The 25459-nt window shown below is 45.1% G+C and overlaps 1 protein-coding gene across 1 annotated transcript; it reads left to right on the top strand.

Moving 5' to 3' along the window:
* The first annotated feature begins 611 nt into the window (after nt 1–611).
* Nucleotides 612–25237, top strand: LOC125518924 (glycoprotein 3-alpha-L-fucosyltransferase A-like). Its single transcript, XM_048683814.1, has 7 exons — nt 612–1031; nt 6451–6611; nt 7096–7337; nt 22578–22682; nt 23145–23301; nt 24209–24436; nt 24792–25237. Exons 1-7 carry the CDS (start codon nt 717–719, stop codon nt 25045–25047), a joined length of 1464 nt encoding a protein of 487 aa, XP_048539771.1. The 5' UTR covers nt 612–716; the 3' UTR covers nt 25048–25237.
* Nucleotides 25238–25459: the final 222 nt, after the last annotated feature.

The raw sequence follows: 25459 nt of genomic DNA, 5'->3' as shown, positions 1-25459 counted from the left end.
TGGGCCGTGCCTGACACATGGCCCGGCTTGGGCCGTGCCTGGGCTGCCTTGCCCGGCACGCGTGCCAGCCCGGCCCGGCACGGCTAGCAATCGATCGATCAGTGAGTCCAGCGACAGCGAGCGAGCATTTAAATAAAAAATAGAAAAAGGAGCGAGGGGAGCGTCCAACGAGGCAGCGATGGAGCCGTTGAAATAATAAACGTAGCTAAACCTACCGCTACCGTGCTAGTGCTACTGCACAGTGCTACCTACAGCCCTGCATGGCTGCATCGATGTGCCTCCGGGCGCAATGCGGCTGCGGCGCTGCGCGCCTGCGCACGGTCAAGGGGTCAAACCTGGCCAGCGGGCAGGGGCAATGCCTTTTTTTTTAGCAAATTAGCAAATCGGGTGGGCGTGCCTCGATGGTCCCAGTCGTGCCGGTGTGCCAACCGGGCCAGCGTGCCAGCCCATATAGCCGAGGGGCCGTGCCTGGGCCACGGTGGTCAGCACGCGTGCCGGCCCGGCACGGCCCATGTACTAAGCGTGCCTGGCCCGTTTACCCCAGGCCGTGCCGTGCCGTGCCGGGCCGGCCCATTTGGCCAGGTATAGGTGCAGGTGCTCTAACCTCGACTACGCCTTCGGCTCATCCCCGCGCCTCTATACCTCTCTTGCTCCCTGACCTGTCCACCGTAGCCGCCGCCAGCCAACGGAAAGAGCTGTGAGGCTCACTGACGCCCATGAAGGGCTCCCACTCGCAGTCCCAGGCGGCAAGCCGTCGGCGGCGCTGTGGGTGGCTGCTCCCGCTTCTCGTTGGTGCTGCTTTTGTCGGCGAGATCGCGTTCCTCAGTCGCCTCGACATGTCGAAGAACGCTGCGGCGGTCGAGAGCTGGACCACCTCCTTCTACCGCCTCTCTTCGACCCGGGGCGCGGACGCACCTCCGGGTAGCGGGGACGACGACGACGAGTGCGAGGAGCGGCTCGAGAGGGAGGACGCCGTGCCCTACGACCGCGATTTTGAAAGGGATCCCGTACTTGTCGGCGGTGCTGCTAAGGCATGTTCCTTCCTTGCAATTTGGTATCGACGTTGACGGACTTGCCGGATCTGGTGCTTAATTCGTTCAACGCTTCATTGGGGGTAACATTAGCAGGTGTATAAGTTCCAGTGATCTCTCCCGAAAAAAATCTAGATAATCTTGCTAGACAATCGTCATATGAACTTTTGGGAACGGGCTCGTTTCAGCACGGCAGGGAGCTACAGTAGCCACGCAGTGGGAATCGCAGAAGGCACTGCAGGGCCCTATAGCACTATGCACTGTAGCGAATTTACTGTAGTAAATCTGTACTGTAGCGGGCACCCTGTAGCACCACACTGTTCATGAGTTCCTGTAGCGCGCAGTGGAAAATCACAGAGGCACTGCAGGCTACTGTAGCTCCCCTACCGTGCCTTCAGCACGGTAGACGAGCCGGTTCCGAACTTTTGGGAGGTTAGAGTTCCTAGATCGGCATTTTAACCAACCAAATAGGAGTTATATGCGACAACAAAGTATTGCAATTGAATTATTATTCGCAACTACTAGTTTCTTATGGTATATTTTTTATGACATATAACTTGTATTCCATTGGCCAAGTTGCTGATCTAGAAATATGTGTGGATCTTAATAACCAGAAGGGAGGGACTAGATATTTTGACAGAAGCTTGTAGAGCTCGTGAGGGTGGAACATAGACCTAGTGCCATACTTGGTGAAACACAATGCCAGTTTGGACTTGCTATTAGAACTGTAAGTTCATAATTGTGAATTTAATGCAGTGTCTTGTAATAGTTGGAACTTCGAAAACTATCAGAAGAGAGCATGGTTAATAGTATAGCCAATAACCGGCTATTTGAAGTTGCCACGCCACCTAGAGTCAACCTAATAGCCCACTCATATAGTAGTTAGTCATACTTTTTTTTACGGAACGTGCAAGAGAATTGCGCGTCATTTCATTAAGGATGGAAGAAAGGTTTTGTAACAGCCGTCCTGCACGAGTGCAGGCAAGCACAGCAAGAGAAAAACAAAAGTCCGTCCTGCACGAGTTAGTCATACTTGTATATTATGTTATTACTATGTGGCCCACCTTTCTCTCTCGGACCAGTACGAAGCCACAGCGGAATGACAAGGCCTACAAATATTGGGAGGCAGCTACGCACAACTCGGCTTGGATGGATCGGGCGAATTTGGCCAAGGCATGGCACTGGCTTAGGATAGGCACTGTTGAATTAGTAGTTGGTTGCTAACATTTGCCATTAGAGCTGCTCGACCCCCCTTCCTCCCAATTTTCCACAAAATCCCCACCAAATTTCTTCTTCCACCACCACTATGACTTTGATGCGAGCCATGATTGAAGAGTGCCCGAGGATGAAGGCGCTACATGCCTTCCTCGTGGCAAACCCATGTGATTCCGACCAGAAGTGAGATGAGTATGTCGCCCTCGCCCCTGCCCTCGCCGGCTTCCTTGACCCCAAGCGGGACTCCGCAAAGGTGTCGTCGGCCTCATCAACAACGCTCTCACATAGAGCGTTTGACACAATATCGTCATCACCAACCCAACCCATACCTTTGCTTTGGACGTCTTGCTCGCTTCCTTCGCGTCGGCTTCGTCAACATCGAACTCGACTGCGGCTACACCTGCAAGGAGCGATGTCGAGGAGGCTCTCGTGGATCTTGTCCCTGCAACTAGTGGGTTTTGCACCATAGCGCACACCACTTGTTCGACCTCGGGTTTGATCCCCATCAACATCGCCATCCAAGTCGCCGAGCTGCATCGCCGATCCGCCTCTGCTCGTGGTGATCATGCCTCGAACGATCTGGTGCGTGTGGAATCGTCGCCTCCCATGAACCGGTCATTCCTCGCCCCTGGCCATGACATTGGCAAGGCTTTGCCCAAGTCTATATCAGGCTAGATTGTCCGTTGTTCGACCTCGGGTTTGATCCCCATCAACATCGCCATCCAAGTCACCTGAGCCGCCTCTGCTCGTGGCGATCGTGCCTCGAACGATCTGGTGCGTGTGGAATCGTTGTCTCCCATGAACCGGTCATTCCTCGCCACTGGCCATGACATCAGCAAGGCTTTGCCCAAGTCTATATCAGGCTAGATCATCTGTTGCAGCGGGATGCGTGGATCGCCCGGTTCAATGTCGAGTTCAATAGGAGCTCCACTGATTTGTTGGCAGCCATGACGGAGACGGACTCGCCGGCCTTGCTCGAGCCCGTGTCCACTTTGGAGCATCCTTGCAACACAGGCGCATGTGCCACTGTGGTGGAAATAGATGACCTCAACCTTGCAGCGTATGTCTTCGACGATGGGTCAAAACCTTGCCACTCTCTCATTGGTGCTCACATTCTCTCCTGCATTGGATATCATTGATATGGCCATGACCGAGCAACAGGACAACTCTGAGGAGAAGGGTAAATCTGTTCAGAATGGACATCTCCTCGGTGCAGCATGCCATCGCAGTTCGTGAGTTCCTTCCATTTCATGCTCGCCAGTTTTTAACCTGTGAATTGCCCTAAACTACTGCTGCATTCATTGATCCGCCCTTTACTGCAATGGGATGACAAACCTGTGTGACGAACCCATTTTTCTCTGAATGTGTCGTCACTGAAATTGCAATTCTGCCAGCAGAGTTTGCCTATTGCCGCTCCATTGGATAGGAAGCGCAGTGACCATACTGCCATGGGCTGCAACTTTCCGTACAATCTTTCTATTCTGCGCTGGTTCATCTGAAGATGTTCTCATAATTGTTTCTGAACAATTCCAACTGGCAATTGCCTGGGTAATCCAGTTAGAGTGTTTGGAGTCGTGGGACTTCCATTCTTCAACAACCCTGCAACTGACTGTTTTTCATGGCTATTGCAACAAATGTAGTGCCTATTCAAGCTTCGGAATGGTGGTAACAGACAACTGTACTTCGCTATATGACCGTGGGCTGCTCCAGTCGGAGATTGCTTGGTTTTTCAGGATGGGCACTTTCCAACTTGAACTCTTGTTATGCATTCTAGGGCAGGAAATTACTGCGAAGGGTTGCTTGCATATGACATGGAATTCTGGTGGTTTGGCATCTGCTATTCTTGGAATTCTGTTTACTTCCTAATGTCTCAATTGGCACACCAAGTAAGCAGAGATACTACTACTGCCTCCACAAATGAGAGGAACTTGTCTCAAGAAACTGATGGAAGATCTAGACCCTTGAATGGTTATATTGCCTCACTCCGGGTCTCACAAGCAGCTGCAAACCATGGTGGATCTGCTACAGAGGGACCTGAAGTCACCCCTGTTATGATTTCTCCATCACAACCAGATGACCATGCTTGTGAGAAAAACCGGAACATCTTCCTTTAGAACAAGACAGGAACAAGACAGCCTGCTTGTGACCAACTTAAAGCTCGAACCACCAATGGACCATCTTTAGGGAACAAAAAAGTTTACATGTCACCTTCTTCTGATAATGTTAAGACACCTGATCTGCTGAACCGTCAAATAGCTAGCTATGCACAGAGTCAGATTCTGATAGCTCACAAATAATGGAGATAAGGCCTGCTACCCGCACCTTTAGTCACAAGAAAGCACCAGAACCTCCAAGCAGCAGAATAAGAGCCATAGCATTCAAATCATGGTCTGCTCAGTTCACATGGTCTTCTATGTCACTCAATGCTGCAGCAAACTCTGTGTTGGTACAGTATCTGCACTGTAAAGGTCCCCAGCGTGGCTAATTGCGTGGCCTCAAATATTGGGTGGTTTGTGGTCCAATTGTATGTCCAAATCTACCTTCCCCACGGTCTGGAATGATGGTAAATTTTCCTTCAGGACCTGATGATGGGCAGGAAAGTTATATGCTTCAGATTATGGAATTCTGTTCCGAAGGAATGATCCCGTGGAATTATGCGATACCCCAGAGCTACTGCCTCACTAGTGATCATAATCGATGGGATCCTGAATTAATGCAATGGAAGATTCCATGGTTACATCCACTACTGGAGGGTTGGTTACAGTTTTGTCCTGCTGGAAAAACTTCCTTCCATGGGTACGATTATTCAGATCGTCCGTGGGAGATTGCATGGTAAACTGCAACATTGGCAATACTTTATTTCTTACGGGGTATGCACCCGCACCTTACCTTGGAGTGCTTCATTGTGACCTGCTACTTAGTGATTGGGATCAAATGCTCGGATGTTCATTCAATCTATGTGCTGCACTTGCCCTCGAACCCTGGTGGCCTTACTCGCCATCGGTTTGGGATCAAGCCAAAATTCATGGAATTTGCTCGGTGGGTGCGAGGAGGGCAGATGTTTGTGGCGCTGACGTTCTGCTGTGACCACTCCTTCGACGGTTTGACCACGCGCTCTCCTTCGATCAAGTCCGTGCCAACCAAGACTGCTACCTCAATGCATTTTTCGACCTAGTCCCCGTCGACCACGACGACTAAATTGACCTCGTACAAGGAATTACAAATACCATGAGATTTTTGCTTGAAGGCAAGCCGAATTTTGTGGAGGGGTAATTGTGAGCCACCTGGGTCTTGCCGGCTTTGAACAATTACCCGGCCCAGCTCAAAGCCACGAAGGAAGGACAACGTTTACAAATATTGGGATGCAGCTACACACAACCTGGCTTGGACGGATTGGGCGGCTTCGGCCGAGGCATGGCGTTGGCTTAGGATAGGCACTGTTCATCTTCTTTCTCTGATCTCCACCTTCCTCTCAAATTCTCCTCTGTAATTCCAGAGTTGCAACCAAATTCATGTCAATCAAGTGAATTAGTAGTTTGGTTGCTAACATACAGGACAATGGGGAAAAAATGCAGCTTGCGGAATTCTGAGTGGGTCATGTCATGTCCGTATCACTAGTTCGCTACATGCACGTAATATTTAGGGATGCGATTTTGCTGACCTCCGATCCATCTCACTTAACTGGTCGTTCACTTTATGCACATGGTTCTTGATTGGTTATGAAGCAACTAATACTCTGGTAGGCCCATTAATTAGCCTGACCCAGTTCACTTGCATGCCTAATTTGTAGTTGTACTGCAAAATTTGGAAATTGTGTAACACGACTTGGTAATTGTCATTGGCATCATTTATCATAGTATTGAAGAAGCTCCTGGGAATCAGGATTGTTCACATGTTGCTAATAGATTCGAACGCACATGGTGCCATGCTGATGCAATCATATAAACAAGCGGGGGTAGTGCACTAGTGTGTTAATCAAGGAACACTTTCTTAGTACAAAGTGCTAGTATATTAAATGTTCCCCTTTAGAATGCTTTGGGCGTACTTTGTTCATTACAATGCTTTGGGCGTTTTATTGTTTGTACCATTGTCCACATGACCATATTTGATGCATCATATCTATGGCATTAATGTTCCTCTCCCTTTTTTCTTTTGCTTTATTTGCTGTTTCCACCTATATGCTCATGCATTTCCCCCCTCTCAGGATTGGAATAGATGTTCTGTAGGATGTGAATTCGGGTTTCCAGCTAGTAAGACACCTGATGCTACTTTCGGAATCGCTCCAGATCCTTCCGTAGAGAGTATCCTCAGATCAATGGAATCGTCTCAATATTATTCCGAGAACAATATTAATGCGGCTCGAGGGTGGGTAAGATGTTTCCAGTTACTTTGTTTGCCTGCTGGAAATGACATGTCAAAAATTATGTACTGTGCTCTCTGCTCAGAGTAAATAATAGTGTTGATGAACCAGAAACTCATGATTGTCATATGCTTCCATATATACAACATAATCCGTCACTCCTTCCCTGGCTCCTAGCTCCTTATGATATCCATGTTAAGTGCATTATTTACTGCGCTAATTTGTTTGTAGGTTCCATTGTTGTTTAAACTTTCAAAATAGCATAAGAAAGTATGGTGGTAACTATTTGGCTATTGGATCAGTTATCACTTCAAAGGAAATCTAAAAATGAACACTGCTTTTGTCTTATATTATACTCACTCATTACCATATTATTTTCATGTATGTCCAGCTGTTGAACCATCCATTGTCTGTGGTCCTTGTAGGCTTTGTTCGTTCTGATAATTATAATTCTAATATATTGGGTGATTCTAATCCTTTCTATCACAGAAGAGGGTACCAAATTGTGATGACAACCAGCCTTTCCTCAGATGTGCCGGTTGGCTACTTTTCATGGGCTGAATATGATATCATGGCACCTGTGCCTCCAAAGACTGAAGAAGCCCTAGCTGCAGCCTTTATTTCCAACTGCGGTGCACGCAACTTTCGTTTGCAAGCCCTTGAGATGCTTGAAAGCTTAGATGTAAAAATTGATTCCTATGGTAGCTGTCATCGTAATCGTGATGGCAAAGGTACACTTTTCTCTCAGTACTTTGCTAGACATATACTTATATTATTAAATATTATAGCTTATAAGCAAATGCTAGATATGCTCTGTTATGCTTAGAAGACTATCTAGTGACCAGCTTCTGCAAATTTGGTATGATGGTATTAGTTGCAATGCAAGTGATAATAATACTGGATACCGAATATAGCAGTTGTGATGCTGTCAGTGTGAATTTTGAATTGAGATGAATTACTTATCGAATCTTACTTTGTATGGCATGACGAAGACAGATAGGACAAACACATTCACAGAGAGGAGAGTTTTGCAACGCGTAATCTCTGCGTCTTTTCTGTTTTCCCTTTGTTCGGAGATAACCAGCTTACCGGACTTGTACCAAGGTAGAGGATGACTCCATTTGTACTCTTCCTGTCATCTACGTCACCCCAAGCTGCTGTCACTACAATCGAGCAGTTTCTTCACTTCTCCCACAGAAACAGCCCAGCTTTAGTGTTCCCTTCACGTATGATGAGGACCGAACCTCGTGGCAAGATCTGATCTGTTGCGGCCCGACCTTTAACGACACACCACCTTCAGTAGCAGCAACCTCTCGCCTGCGCATGCGATGTACACGAGTAGAGGGTTTGAACCTTGCGCTCCATCACGAGAGAACCAATCTCGACGAAGGAACTCACACGCAAAACAATTTCCTCGCAGAGAAATCGCAACACAGAGGTTTTCTAAAGCTTCCTCCAAAACTTAGGGATTTTAGACAGCTTCCCCCAAAACTCGATACGGGTATTTACCCTAAAAACACATCGTGTTTATTCATAAAATATATCCTCCGTTTGCACCCCTTTGTCAACGACTGCCGCAGATGCCTGCAACCCCTTGTCAATGATCGGTGTATTCATCATGACCTGTGTACTATGAATGTTTGCGCTAGGGTATTGCCGCATCATCCTCCCTTTCTTGAAAAGAAAACGTCCGCGTTTTCAAGTTGTCTTTCAAAGCTTTTTCCTTGCATACTGTCGGCACCATATCTGAGCAAATCAATTTCTCTTCCATTGGCTTTGTGTCCTTTGCTTCCCGTCGTGAACACAAGTATATGTATTCATCCTTCTGGCATGTGTTGCATTGCGGTCGTATTGCCATGGTCGTCCAAGCAATAAATCGCAAACTTCCAGTGGCAAAACGTCGCACTCCACCTCATCAATATATTGTCCAACTGAAAATGACACACGCACCTTATGTGTAATTTTGAGCTGTCCACAACTGTTCAACCGCTCCAAATGACGTGGTTCGTCGCATCGCCACGTGGATAAACCAAGCTTTGCAACCAATGCCCTGCTAATGCCATTTGTGCAGCTACCTCCATCGATAATCAATTTGCAGGAAATTCCCTTGATATCGCACTGAGTTTGAAACAAACTCGCTGTCCTTTGTCCACCTTATTATTACTATACTGTACCCTCTTGATTTGTATGTTCAGCTCAGTGAGTCGTATTGCCTCTCCCTCCTTTATTTTAATGGCCGCATGTGCTTCCTGAACCTTGCCCGTAGCAGGTACTATTTTTTTTATTCTCATCTCTATTAATCACCATTGCCCCTGACTTGTTGAGCTCCTCATGTGAAGAAATATTTTTAACTACAACAAGATCACTCTCAGCCCCTTTCTTTTCTGGTAATATTTCAGCTTTGTTTTTCTTTGCATCAATTGTAGCGTGTGCATGGTCTCGCCTCTTGCGGTCTACCAAATATTTTTCGGAAGTGTAGGATTCAAAAGAAACCCACTGCCCCTTATGAAGAAACTGAATTTTCCTCCAAGAAAAACTGCAAGATTTGTCGCTCCGTAGCTCCCTCTTTTTTGTCCATGGTTGACCCAAAATCATAGAACATACGTACATATGGTGAGGAAACACATCACAAACAACCAAGTCGGTAAATCCACATAATTTGAAGCGCACCTCCTCTTGATATTTGATAGTTAGGAATTGGCCCTGCCACGGGAGCTTATATGGACCCCTCAAAAACAAAAAGAGAGCTTATATGGGTCAGGATGTTCTATCACTGATAACTTCAACGCATCCACCATGGTTTGACTCGCCAAATTTATTTTTGAAGAACGATCCATCATTGTAGTACAAGTAATTCTTCCCACTTGCACCCTTGTGTAGATCTGAAACCAAGAAAGTGCAGTTGCCGGATCCTTCTCACTTCATGACATCTCACCTTCAAAGTAATACTCCGTCCTCATTGCAATTTTAGAATCTGTACCAACAAATTATTGGGGAAATGTGCACCGTAAAAAACCTAGTATTCTGCTACCAGTTGATGAGATTTTTAGACAGCTTCCTCTCAAAACTCGATACGGGTATTTTACCCTAAAAACACATTGTCTTTATTCATAAAATATATCCTCCGTTTACACCCCTTTGTCAACGACTGCCGCAGATGCCTGCAACCCCTTGTCAATGATCGGTGTATTCATCATGACCTGTGTACTATGCATGTTTGCGCTAGGGTATGCCGCATCAACGCAGGATATGCTTCACGTCCGCCGAGTGATCTGTTGCAGGTTTGTCCATGTATCGGCTAACCTCTGAAGTTTCCGACAGCAAACATACTGGGTCAGATTGCTCAATATTCAGAATATAGAGCCTCTTGGGTGATCTCCTGACTTCTGCAAGGACCTTGCACTCCTTACCCAACATAATCATCAGCCCTTGATCAAACAGCGTACTTGCAACCAAACTCATCCAACTGCCCAAGACTGTTTATATTGCTCTTCAGCTAAAGTTCAGTTAACAATTGGTATTCACCATTGTGTGCAAGAAAGAGAGCTGGACCACATCCCTCGACGCCCACAACTAATCCATCTCGAATCAAACTGAACTTTTAATCTTTCGGTCCAGCTTGACGTACTTCTCCACACAGCTTGTCATGTGGTTGCTTGCTCCAGTATCAAGATACCAGGACTTGTTTCGTGACCCTGTCATTTTGGGTGTGACTTTTTCTTTGTGCAGTATCACCTGGTCACCTGTGACTTCAGTGTTCTCAACCAGTTCACACACCTTGGTTATGAGCAGCGCAACATCTTCATCAGTTTGGGTGTTGACTTTTTCTTTGTGCAGCATCACCTTGTCACATGTGGCTTCAGTGTTCTTAACCAGCTCACACACCTCGGTCATGAGCAGTGCAACATCTTCATCGGTTTGCTTCTGTGTCAGGTTTGCACGCTCCTGCTTTGGCTCTGCACAGTCGGAGGCAAAATGTCCATGCTCATCTTAGTTAAACACTTTACCTTCGAAATATCGAACTTCCTATGTTTCTTTTGCTTCCCTTTTCCGCTGTTCTCATGTGGTTGCTTGTTCCAGTATAAAGATACAATGACTTGTTTGGTGACCCTGTTAGTTTGGGTGTGACTTTTTCTTCGTGCTGCATCACCTTGTCACCCGTGAATTAAGTATTCTCAGCTACCTCACATACCTTGGTCATGAGCGGTGCTGCATCTGCATCTTAATCGGTTTGCTTCTGTGTCAGGTCGCTCACTACCGTTTCTGCTTGGATAGTTAGAGGTGAAATGTCCATGCTCATCGTAGTTAAAACACTTCACCTTTGAAATGATGAACTTCCTATGTTTCTTCCATTGTTCTTAAGACCGTAAGCCAAGGCAAGGAGCCTAAGCCCCACATTACCTTTGAAGTGTGTAAGTCGAGGCTGTAAGGCGAGGCAAGGTTACTCCTTAGACATAGAAGGAACAGGGCAATCAAGTAGTTTAGCAGCAGTTTAGCACGTACTATGCACTTCCTTGTATTGCAAGGAAGGCCACGACCTATGCACTTCCCAGCGGCCCAAAAGCCCATCTAGTAGCTATATACTCCCGTGACCTAATTCCACTATCCTCACTCCCCCTCCCATTTCTAGATAATATCTAGAATGTTGAATCTTAACTAATGTTTTTAGAGTGTTTTAGCTATCAGTAGAAGTTGATATGTGAAGGCTTCCCAAAGCCCTATAAATAAAGGTCCTCACCTCTAGTTTGTAACCAGACTGTGTACCCCACTATCTATAATAGAACTTGGTGTTCTTATCTAAGATCTTGGATTAGATCTTGTGCTCTAGGAGTTTTGATTGAACTGCTGCTGCCACATTGGCCTGTTCCCGCCTAGCTATATCTAGCACATCATGTTTTCCTTCAACACATGTGATGTACACTTTGTAGCAGCAAGGTGGAGTTTCTCCTCCACAACCTTGTTTTGTTTCAGGTGGTACCAGACCCCTGTTGATCCGTAGTAGTTCTTGATGTCCTCTTTGAGAGAGCTGTAGCAAGCGATAGAGCAATTGGAGGAGAGTATGGATGCTGCAGAACAAAAAATTGAAACGCTGCGTAAAGATCGTAATTCAAGATTCGATCAACTAGTTCAGATGATAAGAAAGGGTGCCCCTCTGTTGCCAATGATGAAAATTCATAGATGGTGGACGAAGATGTTCAACAGGAAATAAAGGGAGGTAGTCTTCAAGCAAGACTACCACAACAACGTGCATTGTTTTTAAGGCGTCCGTAAGGCGTTGCCTAGGCGACGCTTAGGCGTCAGGGCGCCCTGCAAGCCCAAGGCGTCCACCTTTCCTTAGGTACCTACGTAAGGTGTCCGCCTTAAGCTTTAAGGCGTCTGAAGCGTCTGCATAGACGTCCAGGTTGGCGCCCTAGTCTATATTGGACGCCTTGAGCTTGCCAGGCAGGCATGGGAGCAGTTTTAGGCAGGAAACAGAGTCTTGGCAGGAAACAGAGATGTTGTTGGCGCCAACAGGTAAGAGAGGGGAGATAGAGAGAGAAACAACCCCCAATCCACATGCACCTCCTCTCCAGTGGCTCTCACTCACATCCCTCAAATCTCTTTTAGTGGCTAGTAGAACTTAAGTTTTTCTTGTCACTCTTCGTGGAGTCACTCAATTTTGGCTTGTGGCGCTCACTCTCTTTTTGGCGGTTCACTCTCTCACTAGTCTCTCCACGATGGCTCGATGCTTGCTTGTCGGCGATCACTTGACTTGGTGACATGGGTCGAAGCACGTACTCCTTGCCCTTCATCTTGAAGCTATAGTGATTGGTTCGCCCGTTGTGGATGACACCGTGTTCGAATTGCTAAGGTCGTCCTAGGAGGAGATGACACACAGACATAGGAACCACATCACACTCCAAGGTGTCTTCGTATGAATCTTGAAGGATACTTGAACGGTGTGCTCCACTTGAATGGTACAAGAGTCACTTAGCCATTGGACCTTGTAGGGGCGAGGGTGCTTCTTCTTCACCAATTGTAGCTTGGAGCATAATTCTTCACTTGCCAAATTGTGGCAATTTCCGCCGTCGATGATCACCTTGACAGAACGTCCTTGGATGCCCGCATTGGTGTGGAAGATAGGGCAACATTGGTCTTCATCTTATTGTTGTTGAAGTGTCAAGATCTTGGAGCAACAAGAGCGGGGGGCTCGGATCGTTGTCGCAAAAGATTTGCGCATCTTCATCTTCATTCACTTGGCGATGCATGGCCACGTGCTCTAGTGCTTCCATGTCCTCTTCGCTCATGGAGTCATAGGTGCCGTCATCATTGGCAATCATGGTGCACCGTGTGGGGCACTCGAATATCTTGTGGCCACGGCCCTTGCAAGTGAAACATTGAATTGAACTTGCCTTGGCGGTAGCATCCGTTGGAGTAGTTGACGAGGAAGCTCTTGGCTTGTAGGTTCTTGAAAGAGGACGACTCGAAGATGTTGTAGCTTGCTTAGAACTTGATTTGTCACTGGTGTGGGGTGAAGCTCGTGTAGTAGTTGTAGGTGCCGTAGTTGTGGAAGCTTGGGAATAGGAGCCGTAGGTCTTGGAAGAGTACTTGGCGTACTTGAAGTGATCTTGCACTTATCGCTCCGCCTTGGTCGCTTGGTACACTAGTTCAAGGAGATTGGAGTAAGGTTGGAAATAGGCAATCTTCTTGATTGGGTGGTTGAGGCCATTCAAGAAGCGTGCCATAGTTTGCTCGTCATCTTCCTTGACGTTGGCTCGTATCATGGCAATCTCCCATCTCTTGGTAGTATTCTTCCACCGACTTTGTGCCTTGCTTTACGAGTTGCAACGAGCTCTCATGATATCCTTCATTTGGTTCCAAGTCGTGATGGGTGGATCGCCTTTCTCCCTTCGTCGCTCGATCGCTTGCTCCCACCAAATGAGGATAGTCAACTCGAGGGAGGCCATGGTGATTTTCTTCTCCTCTTCATAATTGTGTAGCCGGAATATCTTGTCGACCTTCATTGCCCATGAGAGGTATTTTTCGGGATCGATGCTTTCGGAAAACTTTGGCATGGTGAATTTGAGCTTGTCGTAGCGTTGTTCATCATAGTGACGATGATGATGTCGCTCATGTCTTGGAGGTGGGTCTTCAACCTCTTGTTCCTTATGATTGGCTTGACGTTGAGGGTGAGTGATTCTTGCCTGGTTCCTCCTTTCTTGGCGCTCCTCAAGACGAGTGGCTTCATCTTGTTGCTCTTGACAGAGCTCTTGTTCACGTACTCGGTTGCGCTCATTGACGGCGCGAGTGGCTTCTTGGAGAGCACGTTGTGCTTCAAGCGCTTGTTCCTCACGGTGTTGTTGTTCTTGCCGTAGTGCGTCGCCGTCTTGGTCGCCTTGGCGTCGGCGTTGTCGAGCTTGCCCTTGGTCCATGGCATCTTGTTCTTGGCGACGATGTCGTCCGCGCTCTCGAAGACGGTCTTGCAACCCCTTGCCATGGAATGGATTTTATGAAGCTTGATGATCATCTCGATGATGAGAACGATGTTGTGGAGGACTTGCATCGGAAGAGGTGTCCGAAGAGTGGTGACTCGAGTGGCGCCGTCTTGATGAAGAAGATGTGGAAGAAGTGCGGTTGGCCATTAAGGCACGAAATTCTTCCATTTGAGTGGATAGCTTGGCGTCAAGGTAGTCCCGGGTCCTTGCTTTTGAGTGGCGTAAGTCGGTGGCGAGTTGCTCGATGCGTTCGCCCAAAGCTTCACTTTCTTGATGTAGTGCTCGTTGAACGCCGAAGAGATGACCTTTGGTGACGTAGTCATTCGTGTCATCTTGCTCCTCGAATAGTGGGTTCGATGTACTTGGCCTATCCGTCATGGTCAAGTAGAGGTGAGTAGGAAATGAGGGAACAATACCAAAGTTACCTTTCCCAAAGATTGAGGATGTATTGAGTATAACTCAATGTAGTGCTATAATAGTAGAATTGGTATCGGGTTTGTTTCTCACACCTACAAAAGTAAAGGCTTGTTGAGGAGCTTGGTTAGGAGGCACAAAATTCAAGCAAGTGTTAGTCAAGATATTGATAATGTTGGAGATTCACAAATTTTGCAAGTAAAACAAATAGATTAAAACCGAGGATGCCACTTGGAAGTTGGAACACACACACGAAAGATAAGTGGGATCCGCGCAATCAAGGAATGAGCACAAAATGCGATATCACCAGAAATGCTCGTGTTGCACGGATACTAGAGATGATAACTCGATTGCTCAATGGGCTAGATACGCTATCCACCAACCTATTAGAGTAACGTGCCGTCTTCAATCCCAAATATGCTATGTGTATATGATCCAATATGATGTAATTATGCAAAATGGCTCAATGCTGTTGCTTACAAGCTCTTTGTTTCTCTTCTTTTGCTTAAAAGCCTTTTCCATTTTTTTTGTATATACTATGCCAAAATGCTTGATGCTCGAGCCAATATATGATACAAGTATGTAAGATATGCACGGGAGACACTTACGTCACAATGATGGTAGCAAGATGATTGCACGCTAAAAGTAGCTATGTGGCGTAAGCGTATCACTAAGGTGCACAAAAGAGCGTGGCCAGGCAATTCTCAACTCGCTAGTCTCGACAAGGAACACAAAATGGCTTGGGGCTATCAATGCGATAGCAAGGAATGTACAAAGATGTCTTTGAGGTTATCGTCCTTGCTTACGGTTGGTATGAAGGTGAAGAGGTTGTTGTCGATGTTGAGTCCGCGGCGATGATGAATGGCGGTGATGTTGATGTCGAACCGTCCCTAATTAGCCAAAACACCTTAGGAAACGAAAATCGCATGGGCACGGGGTTGAGGATAAGTGAGGCCCGTGTGCACGGGGTTGTCAGGGGCCCATGCGCACGGGGTGTTCCGCTAGCACAAGAACACACCCAAATCCGTGGTAAAAGAAATTTTTCGAAGAAAATTCGATGGTGGAAGAGGTTGAGGATGGAGGGGAGGGTCTGATCCACTTGCCAAACCACAAATTCATGGACTAAATCAACAAAATCTCACAAGATCTAACAAATTGCAAATTTTTTGGTAGGGCTATTTGTGGGGATTTAAGAATTGGGACAAAAATCAACAAAATTATGCTAGAAAAGTGGGGGTAGGTACTCCAAGATGTGAATCAACCTTGCTCTGATCCAAGATGATGTAGGGTGGAACCCTAGTTCATGATCTTTTCACATTTGGAGGGGAAAAAGGGGAAGAATCAAGAGGAACACAAGAGAAACCACTCGAACAAAACCCAAATCACACATCCACTAGAATAGCATACACGAGATCCACAAGTATAACATGAACAATCAAGGGAAAATAGCACAAAGGTAAGGTTCTTCTCAAATCCAAAGGAGATGAGGTCTTGATGATAGTCTTCCAAGAGGAGGTCTTGATATCCATTTGGGGATCTTCTCCTAAGAGGTCTTGATCTCCAAGAGTAGTGGTAGATGAGCAAAGCTCTCTCTAGATCATATCATATACTTTGCTATCCCTAACAAATGGCCTAGGTACGAAATATATAGGTGGCTGGAGGTGAGGGACGAGTGGAGGGGCAAAAGAGGCAATCCACGGCCAGCTCGCTGGAGAGTCCGTGCGCACGGGCTAAGTGGACCCCGTGGGCATGGTACACGCCCGTGCGCACGGGGTGCCCAGCTGCTGCAGTGGAGGGCCCGTGCGCATGGGGTCCTGGAGGTATCCAGAAACTCTCTGGATAGGCCGTGCGCACGACTCTGGACAGGCCGTGTGCACGGGGTCACCTGGGTGCGCCTTTTCCTTGCTGCTGGCCTCCACCTTCCGTGCAATCTTCTCGTCCTTCTTCTTGGACTTGACGAGGCTCCTTAGCTCTATGGTGGGGGTCGTTCTCGTATCTAATGATACACAATGTTCCACGGTGAGGTAGCAACCAAGTCCCATCCATATTTTCATGTCGAGCTCGAAGAGGAGTGATTCACCTCGCTTTCGATGGCACGTGCACGTGCTCTTGTCATTGGTCCACTTGGTGCTTGACGAGTCGGTGTGGTGTCCATGGCGATGACCAAAGGATGCCTCGCATCACAAGACGACCTATCCCGAAGCAAACTAGAAGCAAGGGTAAGGCAAAGAAGGCCCAAATGTTATAAATGCGGTGAAGGGAGACACATCGAACAATTGGCCACCGAGGAAATTTGTTTAACACAACTATCCATGATGGTGAAGACGATAAGGAATAATACAAATCTGAAGAGAGGGACAAGAAGGTGAAGAGGTGGTATGTGTGATTCAACATCTGCTATGTTCCATACCACAACCTGATAACACACAACGAAAGAAAATGTTTGATAGCAAATGCACGGTAAATGGCAAGGTATGCAAATTAGTGATTGATAGTTGCAATTGCGAGAATCTCATCTCCTAGAATTTGGTGAACCATTTGAAGCTTGAAACTCATGATCATGCCAATCCCTACACTATTGGGTGGATCAAGAAAGGAGTGAATATGAGGATCACCAAACAATGCAACCTGCCATTTTCTTCGGGCAAGTATTATCGCTCGAATTTGTTATCTGATGTGGTTGATATGGGTGCCAGCCATGTTCTTTTTGGAAGACCTTGGCAATTTGATGTGGATACGTTAAGGGAAGGAATTACACTTTCATTTGGAACAAGAGAAAGATAATTATTTTACCAAACAATACTCATAGTAAGACCTCTAAGGAGGAAAGGAAAAGTATGTTAAATATCTCCTACACCTCTAATGAGTTTATGGAAGACTTGAAGGAGGCAGATTTGTGTGCTGCACTTATTGTGAAAGGAGAGGAGCAACCAGTTGTCGAAATTCCAACGACGGTACATTGCTTATCAGCAGAATTTCAGAACATACTTGGAGAGCCACAAGGCTTACCACTAATGAGAGGAATTCAACATAGAATTGACTTAATTATGGAAGCAAGTCTTCCTGATCCTCCACACTACCGAATGTGCCCAAAAGAGCATGATATATTGAAGGAGAAAGTTGAGGAATTGCCATAGGAGGCACATTCCAGAAAGTATTAGCCGGTGTGCTGTACTAGCCCTGCTCACAACAAAGAAAAATGGATCTTGGCGCATGTGTGTGGATAGTAGAGCCATCAACAAAATCATCATAAGGTACATATTCCCTATTACCCACCTGGATGATATGTTGAATCAACTTAGTGGGGCTAGAGTGTTCACAAAGCTAGATTTAAGGAGCTGATATCATCAAATTCATATTAGACCTGGGGATGAATGGAAAGCAACCTTCAAGACAAAGGGTTGCTTGAATGGATGACCATGCCATTTGGACATTCAGAATGCACCAAGCACCTTTATGTACTTGATGAATCAGGTCCTTTGGCCCTTCTTATCCCCCTTTGTTGTGGTTTATTTTGATCGTGTTGACGATGTTGGCGAACCAGTTTGGAACGATGCTGAACAATCGCTGCACCATGGCCTTGTCCGCGGGAGTCATGCCAATGGAACGGATCTTTCTCACTAGCATGGTAAGCTTTCTGGCGAACTTCGGGATCGTCTCCCCATCCGCCATGTCGAGGTGATCAAACTGCCTCTTGAGCTGGGGTGCACACGCCTTTTCACTCCTCGCCGATGAGCACACACCGGATCGGCTTCCATGCCTCCTCCGCGGTGCCGTAGTTACAACCTACATCATCAACGTGATCTGGGACAGATTGAGAGAGCGCGGCGAACACTCCCTCATTTGCCGGCTGGTTGAACTCCTTGGTCGCCGACCAGATGGAGAGTGCCTTCATCTACACCTTCATCTTCAAGGCCCACAATGAGTACATTTCTGTCAGCATCGATATTGCACTGGCACATTAGTGGCCCTTGATGCGGCAGCTAGCACCAGGACGCTGACGTCTGCATTGCTTGCACCGGTCTTCCTGGCCGGTGGTGGCGTGTACTTTTCGCCGCTGCCTTTTCCACCACACTTCTTAGGTAAATCTGGGAATGGGTTTTGATTAACTGGGGCCAATGGTTTGGTTTTTTGCTCTGGGCTTAATTGGTTCGGGTTGTGATGGGCCAGACTGTTATCAGTTTGGTTTGGTTTGGGTTTACATAAAAACAAGTTGGGTATGGCTGGGTGTGGGTCTAAATGGTTTGGTCGCTAACAGTTGCAAATCCTGGTTTAGAACCGGTTCTTGAAGTGGGTGTATGCACGCGATGTGACGTGGCTGGTCACACACGTATGTACGCGACGCGACGCGTCTGGACACATACGTATTGGGCTGCTACTATGGATCAATTAAGCTACTAGCTAGCTTGTTTGTTTCTTGGTTAGCTTTGTACATACAGCAGATTGATTTGGTTTCAACCCAAAACTAAGAACTAGGTTAAACCCATAGTTTGAATAGTGGTTTGGTTTTGGTTGAGGTGGACAGGGCGTACGGTTTGGTTTGGTTTTGGTTCTGCATGATAATTGGAGGTGTGGTTTAGTTCTGATTCAAACTCCGCGTTGACTGGTTATGGTTTAGGTTTGGTTGAGTTGTATAACCATTGCCAGGTTTATTCTTAGGAGATGTATCCCCCATCGTCGCCCCCAAACACCTCTGATCATCGCCACCACACGCCCAAAAGTCCTAACCTAAAGGCTATGGTACCAATTGATGGTTTTTGTGGGTGATCTGCTCTCTCTCTCTCTGAACCAAGCTGGACAAAGACAGAGTGGATGAACGCAGTCACAGGGATAAGAGGTTTTTGAGACGTGTAAACTCTGCGTCTTTTATTTTTTACCCTCACCACGGTCCTACAATTGTGCACGCCATCCCACGAGCTGGGATCATGCCGAGTCAAGAGCTTAACTAAACGAGCTAAAGACTAGGCCTGGCCACAGCTGGAATGCAGCAAGCTTCTGGCCCATGCAGACTACTTGCAGGCTAAAGAAAGTGCGGGTACGCTTATATAGCTACTATGAAGATAGCGAGACATGAAAGATGCAGATACCTCGAAGTTAACATTAACACTGTATTCTTGATCAACATCGTGTCCACATTTTGGGATTTAGAATGTACTTTAGTCTTCGATAATGAGCTACTGGTAACTTCACATTTGACTTTGTACATTTGTTTTTTCAACATACATATGTGCTCGTAATTGTGTTTATGAGGTGTTGGCAATCCCATCCTCCCAGGCTCAAACCTGGGACAACTAACCTCTCTCTAAAATCAAATTGCATGTGTGCCTGCCTGGAGCTTACAAAATGGTTTTCTTAGTAAGTATTGTTAGAAAATACGGAAAATCTATGTTGAAACCGTGAGAATACATGTCTTCCCATGCTGCTCCTTTTCCAGTGGGTTTTACCTATATATGGAGAGAGCATATGCATGAATGCAGCAATTGTACACAGCATGCTGACATCATCACATTAATTGCTTTTTATGAATTTTTGAAATGATTCATCTCACAAACAGTTAATCTGATTAGCGATCCGTCTTAACTAGCGGGTTTGCCTCGACGAGGGCTTTGAAACAAGATCGCTTGTTGACATGTTTTGATGATTTTTGTCGTCGCCACAAGTCGCCAGATTATTACCATAGTTGCCATCTTAACGGTGAACAGTTGCCATGATGATTGTATATAATTATCAGATAATAGTAGCGTATGTTCAAGAACACTGCAATGTTATGCATAGCTAGACAGTGTATTCAAGAGCAAGAATTACGAGTGCACGAGTCGATCCGAGGTTGAGACTCATAGACTAATCGTTAGTAGTCTAGGCTAATGCTGGACTACTCAACATGGTACTGTAATACCCAACTTACAGAACTCAATTACTAATACCTAGTATGTAGTATATACTATATAGTACAGTACAGTATACAATAAAAAATGAATGCATGGGAAGTGGATGCAGAACCTGAGGCTGTGCCAATTGTAATAGCTATTCATGAGGAAGTGGATGAAGTACTCAACTGCTCACTTGTCCCTCCCAATTTCCCCTAAAAAACCTTATCCCTCCCAAATTGAGTTGATCGACTCATACACCCAGACTAGTCTGGACTAGTCACTCCACCACTCGACTCAACAAGCTAGTCTACATGAAGAAGCTAGCCGACAGTCAGATTGAGACTACTAGACTAGTCACGCGACTAGTCAAGACTAGTCGTGAGACTCATAATCCATGTTCAAGTGTTAACAATTGGTAAGAAGAGACATAAACCAACACAAGTACCAGGAAGCAAGTCTTGTAGTGGTGTATATCGACGTCCAGAAATCTGAGAACTAAGTTAATTTAATCTGGCAATGAAGTGGGAAACAACATGGCGTGTACTTGATACTAATCTGGCAAGTATCGACAAAAAAATGTCGTCGAAACATGCCGACATGGGATCTCGTCCCGAAGATCTCATCACGAGGAAACTAATTGTGAAAGCGGATTGTAGATCGATTCAAGAGATAAAACTATTTAATAATGCACAATCAAAAGAATCTTTGCTGATATCATGCTTACTAGATTGTGATGCGCGCCTTGCTGCGCTATTTTTCTGGCGCGTTGTTGTTTTTAAATTTTATTTTTGTATTATTATGGTTGCTTGGTTCACTTTAAGTGTGTTGGGCCGTTTCTGGGATTATTGCCCCTTGATTCTGCGATTTGTGCATGGTGCTCGTCCTGAAGGATCTGCGGTTAGTCGGTTTGATATTGAGTTTTGTGACATGTTTAAGCTTGGTTGTCAAGGTTCGTTGGTTGCGAGAGTCGTCGACACGTACATAAAAGTTTCTTGTGGTGGAACCAGCCTATCAGGGTTCAAGTCAGACTTGGCACTGGTGCTCGTATTTTCCTGGATTTATTTCAGCTTTTCCAGTGATGTTCGTTCAGTGGGGGGAGACGTTCACGTCGACTATGACGCACCTGTGATGACTTCGTCAATCTCAAGATGTTGTGCCGGCTCAGTATCTCGGAGGTGCTCATAGAGATAGGGTGTCCGTGCGTGCATTCATAGGGGTAAGTGCATGTCCGTGTATGTGAGCATCTGCAAATGTACTGTGTTAAAAAAGAAGTGGTCAGCTAACAGCCCACACGACCGCCACAAATACATGCAACACAAAAGCAACGCCCCATCCACTTTACACATGGACCCCACCATGAGGCTCCAGTCCGGTTTCACCAGAACGCTTCCCTTAAAGCGAGCTTAGAGTTTTAGGTGATGCCTTGTTGCATGCATGCAAGAAAGAGATGGGAGGGTGCCGGCGCACGGGTGGGCAAAAATGCGGCGCCGCTCTCTGGTGCAGTCCGAGAAAATATGTTGCTGCTAGATGTTTGTGATAGCTGTGATGTCAGCACTGCTAAAACTCACACATGGATTGTCTATTCAGTCCTTTTCTGCCTCGGTATGTTCTCAAATTTTGTGTTTATCTTGAAAAAGAGGCTATCGCAAGAATTTAGTGATGCGAGTGGCGGTGACATCGAGCACATTGTTTGATTTCCGAAGGTTAAAGCTTAATGGCCATGGTTCCCCTTTCTTGTTTAAATTGAGTAATTGACAAGGGCTTTGACTATATTATATACATCAGTTGTTTATAGGTTCAACTAATTGCAACAATGAGGATTGTTAGGTCCAACTTCGTTAATTAAGGTTCTAATTTGTATCATTATGTAGTTATTTACTCCCGCCTATTGCAAACATAAGCAGTTTTTGACATTGCTAATTATACCATATTACAATGCCTCAATGAAACGTGAATTTGTATATTTCTTGATGAGTCTAGTAATACCAATTTCATGTGGCCAGTCTAGATATGTTGTTCTTCACTAAAATTGCTTGCATCGGCATGATTCTAGGGTGACTTATGTTTGTCATTGTTGGGCCTACATGCTTTTACTACCCATGAAAACAACGGCACATGATGCTTTTGTCTTGGATGCATAATTTTTGTTGTTATATTACACTTGAGTTGAAATATAATTGTAATGCCTACTTCGTTTGCTGCTTGGATGCAGTGGACAAAGTGGAGACTCTAAAGCGCTACAAATTCAGCTTGGCTTTTGAGAATTCTAATGAGGAAGATTATGTTACAGAAAAGTTTTTTCAGTCACTGGTAACAGGTAATACTGTATGCTATAACCACTCACCCAAATCCCAGTGCACTCCTACGACTCACACAATTTGCACCGTGTAACTCTCATTGAGCATAGCAGGCTGAGTATATGTAACTAGGTTGTGCCTCATGACTTCAATTAGTTGAGTAATGAATTCTATGAACTGCATGTGCTAGTTGATTCGAAAATATTTTGTTCACATGGAAAAAAGTCTATGATCTCAACAATTGAAATGTATTGTAAAAATGCCATCTTCAAGAAACTAGACATACTGTGAAACAAAAGGAGTTGCATTCTCAAGTGATTAGAAGAATCACCATTTTTCTAATATTCTCCATGTTTACTCATTGACACTTTCTTATTTTGTTGCTATATTCCAGAAGTCGATTTACATTTTAAGTTTATGAAGTTTTAACTGTAGATGGAATGGAAGTGATTTTCCAATATTTGATTTGCACTTCATTACAGGGGCCATTCCAGTTGTCGTTGGCGCACCGAATATTCAAGAGTTTTCTCCAGGAGAAGGTGCAATATTACACATTAAGGAGCTTGATGATGTCATTTCAGTTGCTAAGACAATGAAACATATTGCATCAAATCCTGATGCTTTTAATCAATCTTTGAGGTAGATATCCTTCTTTGCCAGTTGACCACATCCCTTAAGTAACATGTGTATCATGCACCAATCATTTTGTTGGAACAGCCTATGTTCTCTAGCTAAATTTGGAACAACCATGATCCATATTTGCAAGATCAAGTACTTAATTAGCATGAGAGCAATGGAAAATATGGGAGCCTTGTTTTTCTTTTCTGAAGCTATATTCCAGTTTGCTGGGGAGTAGGCTGTGTTGCATTATGAACTTCAGTATGATGATGCTTTTGCCTATTTATTTTTGTTGCATCAGGATCAGGCATCAATCGGCAATCATCATATTTGGTTAATATGTGACTTGTTCAGGAACCAAATTGCTGCATACTTAAATCAAGGAATGAATTTCCCCATCTAGATAGGCTTTAGTGTGGCTCTGGCACTTTGTATTAAAGATAAGGATGCAATCCTAGACTGAACATGACCAACCACTTAGAGCCTACAAGCTTGAAGCACGCGGCAGTTGCTTGAATTAGGCTTTATATTATAACCAACGGGAACTTCACTTTAACTTACTAATACTTTTGAAATAATCTGTTGCTCTGAATGAAGGTAATAGTACAGTGTACTGCTATCAGTGTCTACTGGGAATAGATGTGATCTCTTTCACGTCCTAGTCTCTCGGATCTCTTTATTTATTTCTACCATGATGTAATCTCTTTCACGTCCTAGTCTCTCGGATCTCTTTATTTATTTCTACCATGATGTGATCTCTTTCACGTCCTAGTCTCTCGGGTATCATCGAGTAAACTTTAGAAGATGCATGAAAATTCATGTTTTTATTGACAAAATCTTACGTTATAATTTTGTCAGAGATCTTCTAGCAGCCATAGCGTCATCATGTTTCTGTACTCAAATCATACCATTTGTTTTGCATCTGTAGGTGGAAGTATGATGGTCCATCTGATTCTTTCAAGGCACTTATTGACATGGCAGCGGTTCATTCATCCTGTCGCCTTTGCATACATATCGCTACGAAGATTCACGAAAAAGAAGAAAGAACGCCAAAATTTATGAATCGCTCATGTAGTTGCTCCAGCAAAAGAGGAACAGTATACCACTTATTTGTCAGAGAGAGAGGGCGGTTTAAGACAGAGAGCATTTATCTAAGGTATGGAAATACGGTTGTGCTTACCATGTACTCCCTCCGTTCCAAAATAGATGACTCAACTTTGTACAAACTTTAGTACAAACTTTGTACTAACTTTAGTATAAAGTTGGGTCATCTATTTTAGAACGGAGGGAGTATTAGTGACTGGTATTTGCAGTTAACATCATTAAGAACCAAGAGAAAAACAGCAACTTATCATTTTGTATTCCGTAGTCTCAGCTTCTGCTATGTTGTTGCCTAAGTAATTATAATTACTAGTTTCCTTGCATTATGAAATTATTAAGTTTTTTTACTGCATCTTTTTGCTTGTTTCTGTTCTGCGTTCTTACAGATGTTCCCTGTGTATACCATGCAGATCAGATCAGTTAACTTTAGGAGCTTTGGAGTCTGCCGTGCATGGTAAATTTAGATCCCTCAAGCATGTTCCTGTATGGAAGGATGAAAGGCCATCAAGTATTCGAGGCGGGGATGAGTTGAAGGTGTACAAAATTTACCCAATAGGTCTTACAGAAAGACAAGCGTTATATAAATTTCAATTCAGTGATGATGCTGAAGTTGCTAGATATATTAAGGGCCATCCATGTGCAAAGCTTGAGGTGATTTTTGTATAACTACAATATTGCCATCTTCGCTACCTTTTGCAACTGCAAACTAGTTCTGTGTGTATTGAATTTCTGCTGTACTGTAATAGATCCCCGTTTATGTAACGTCAACCTTGATACAAGTCACAACTTTGTAGGCTTTGTGATACTGGGATGTAAATTTCTATTGACAGGCAAGTACATCTTTTGCGGGAAACAATTAACATGGATTGCGTAACACAAGTAGAAACGTTGTGCTTTGTAATGACAGTGTCGGACATGCATTGTGAGTAAATCTGGGTGTGGTTCTGTTAGAAATACTAGCAAAAGTGCCTGTGCGTTGCAATGGGAGAAACAAATTATGACCCGAAGCTTCCCCATCCATGTTATCACTTCTCTTCTTTGTCTTCATTGTCGATGGTGGTCATGTTGTCCACCATAC

Source organism: Triticum urartu, chromosome 7, assembly GCF_003073215.2.
Source record: "Triticum urartu cultivar G1812 chromosome 7, Tu2.1, whole genome shotgun sequence".
Taxonomy (NCBI): domain Eukaryota; kingdom Viridiplantae; phylum Streptophyta; class Magnoliopsida; order Poales; family Poaceae; genus Triticum; species Triticum urartu.
The sequence above is the reverse complement of the archived record's forward strand: the minus strand, read 5'-3'. Positions and strand labels throughout refer to the sequence as shown.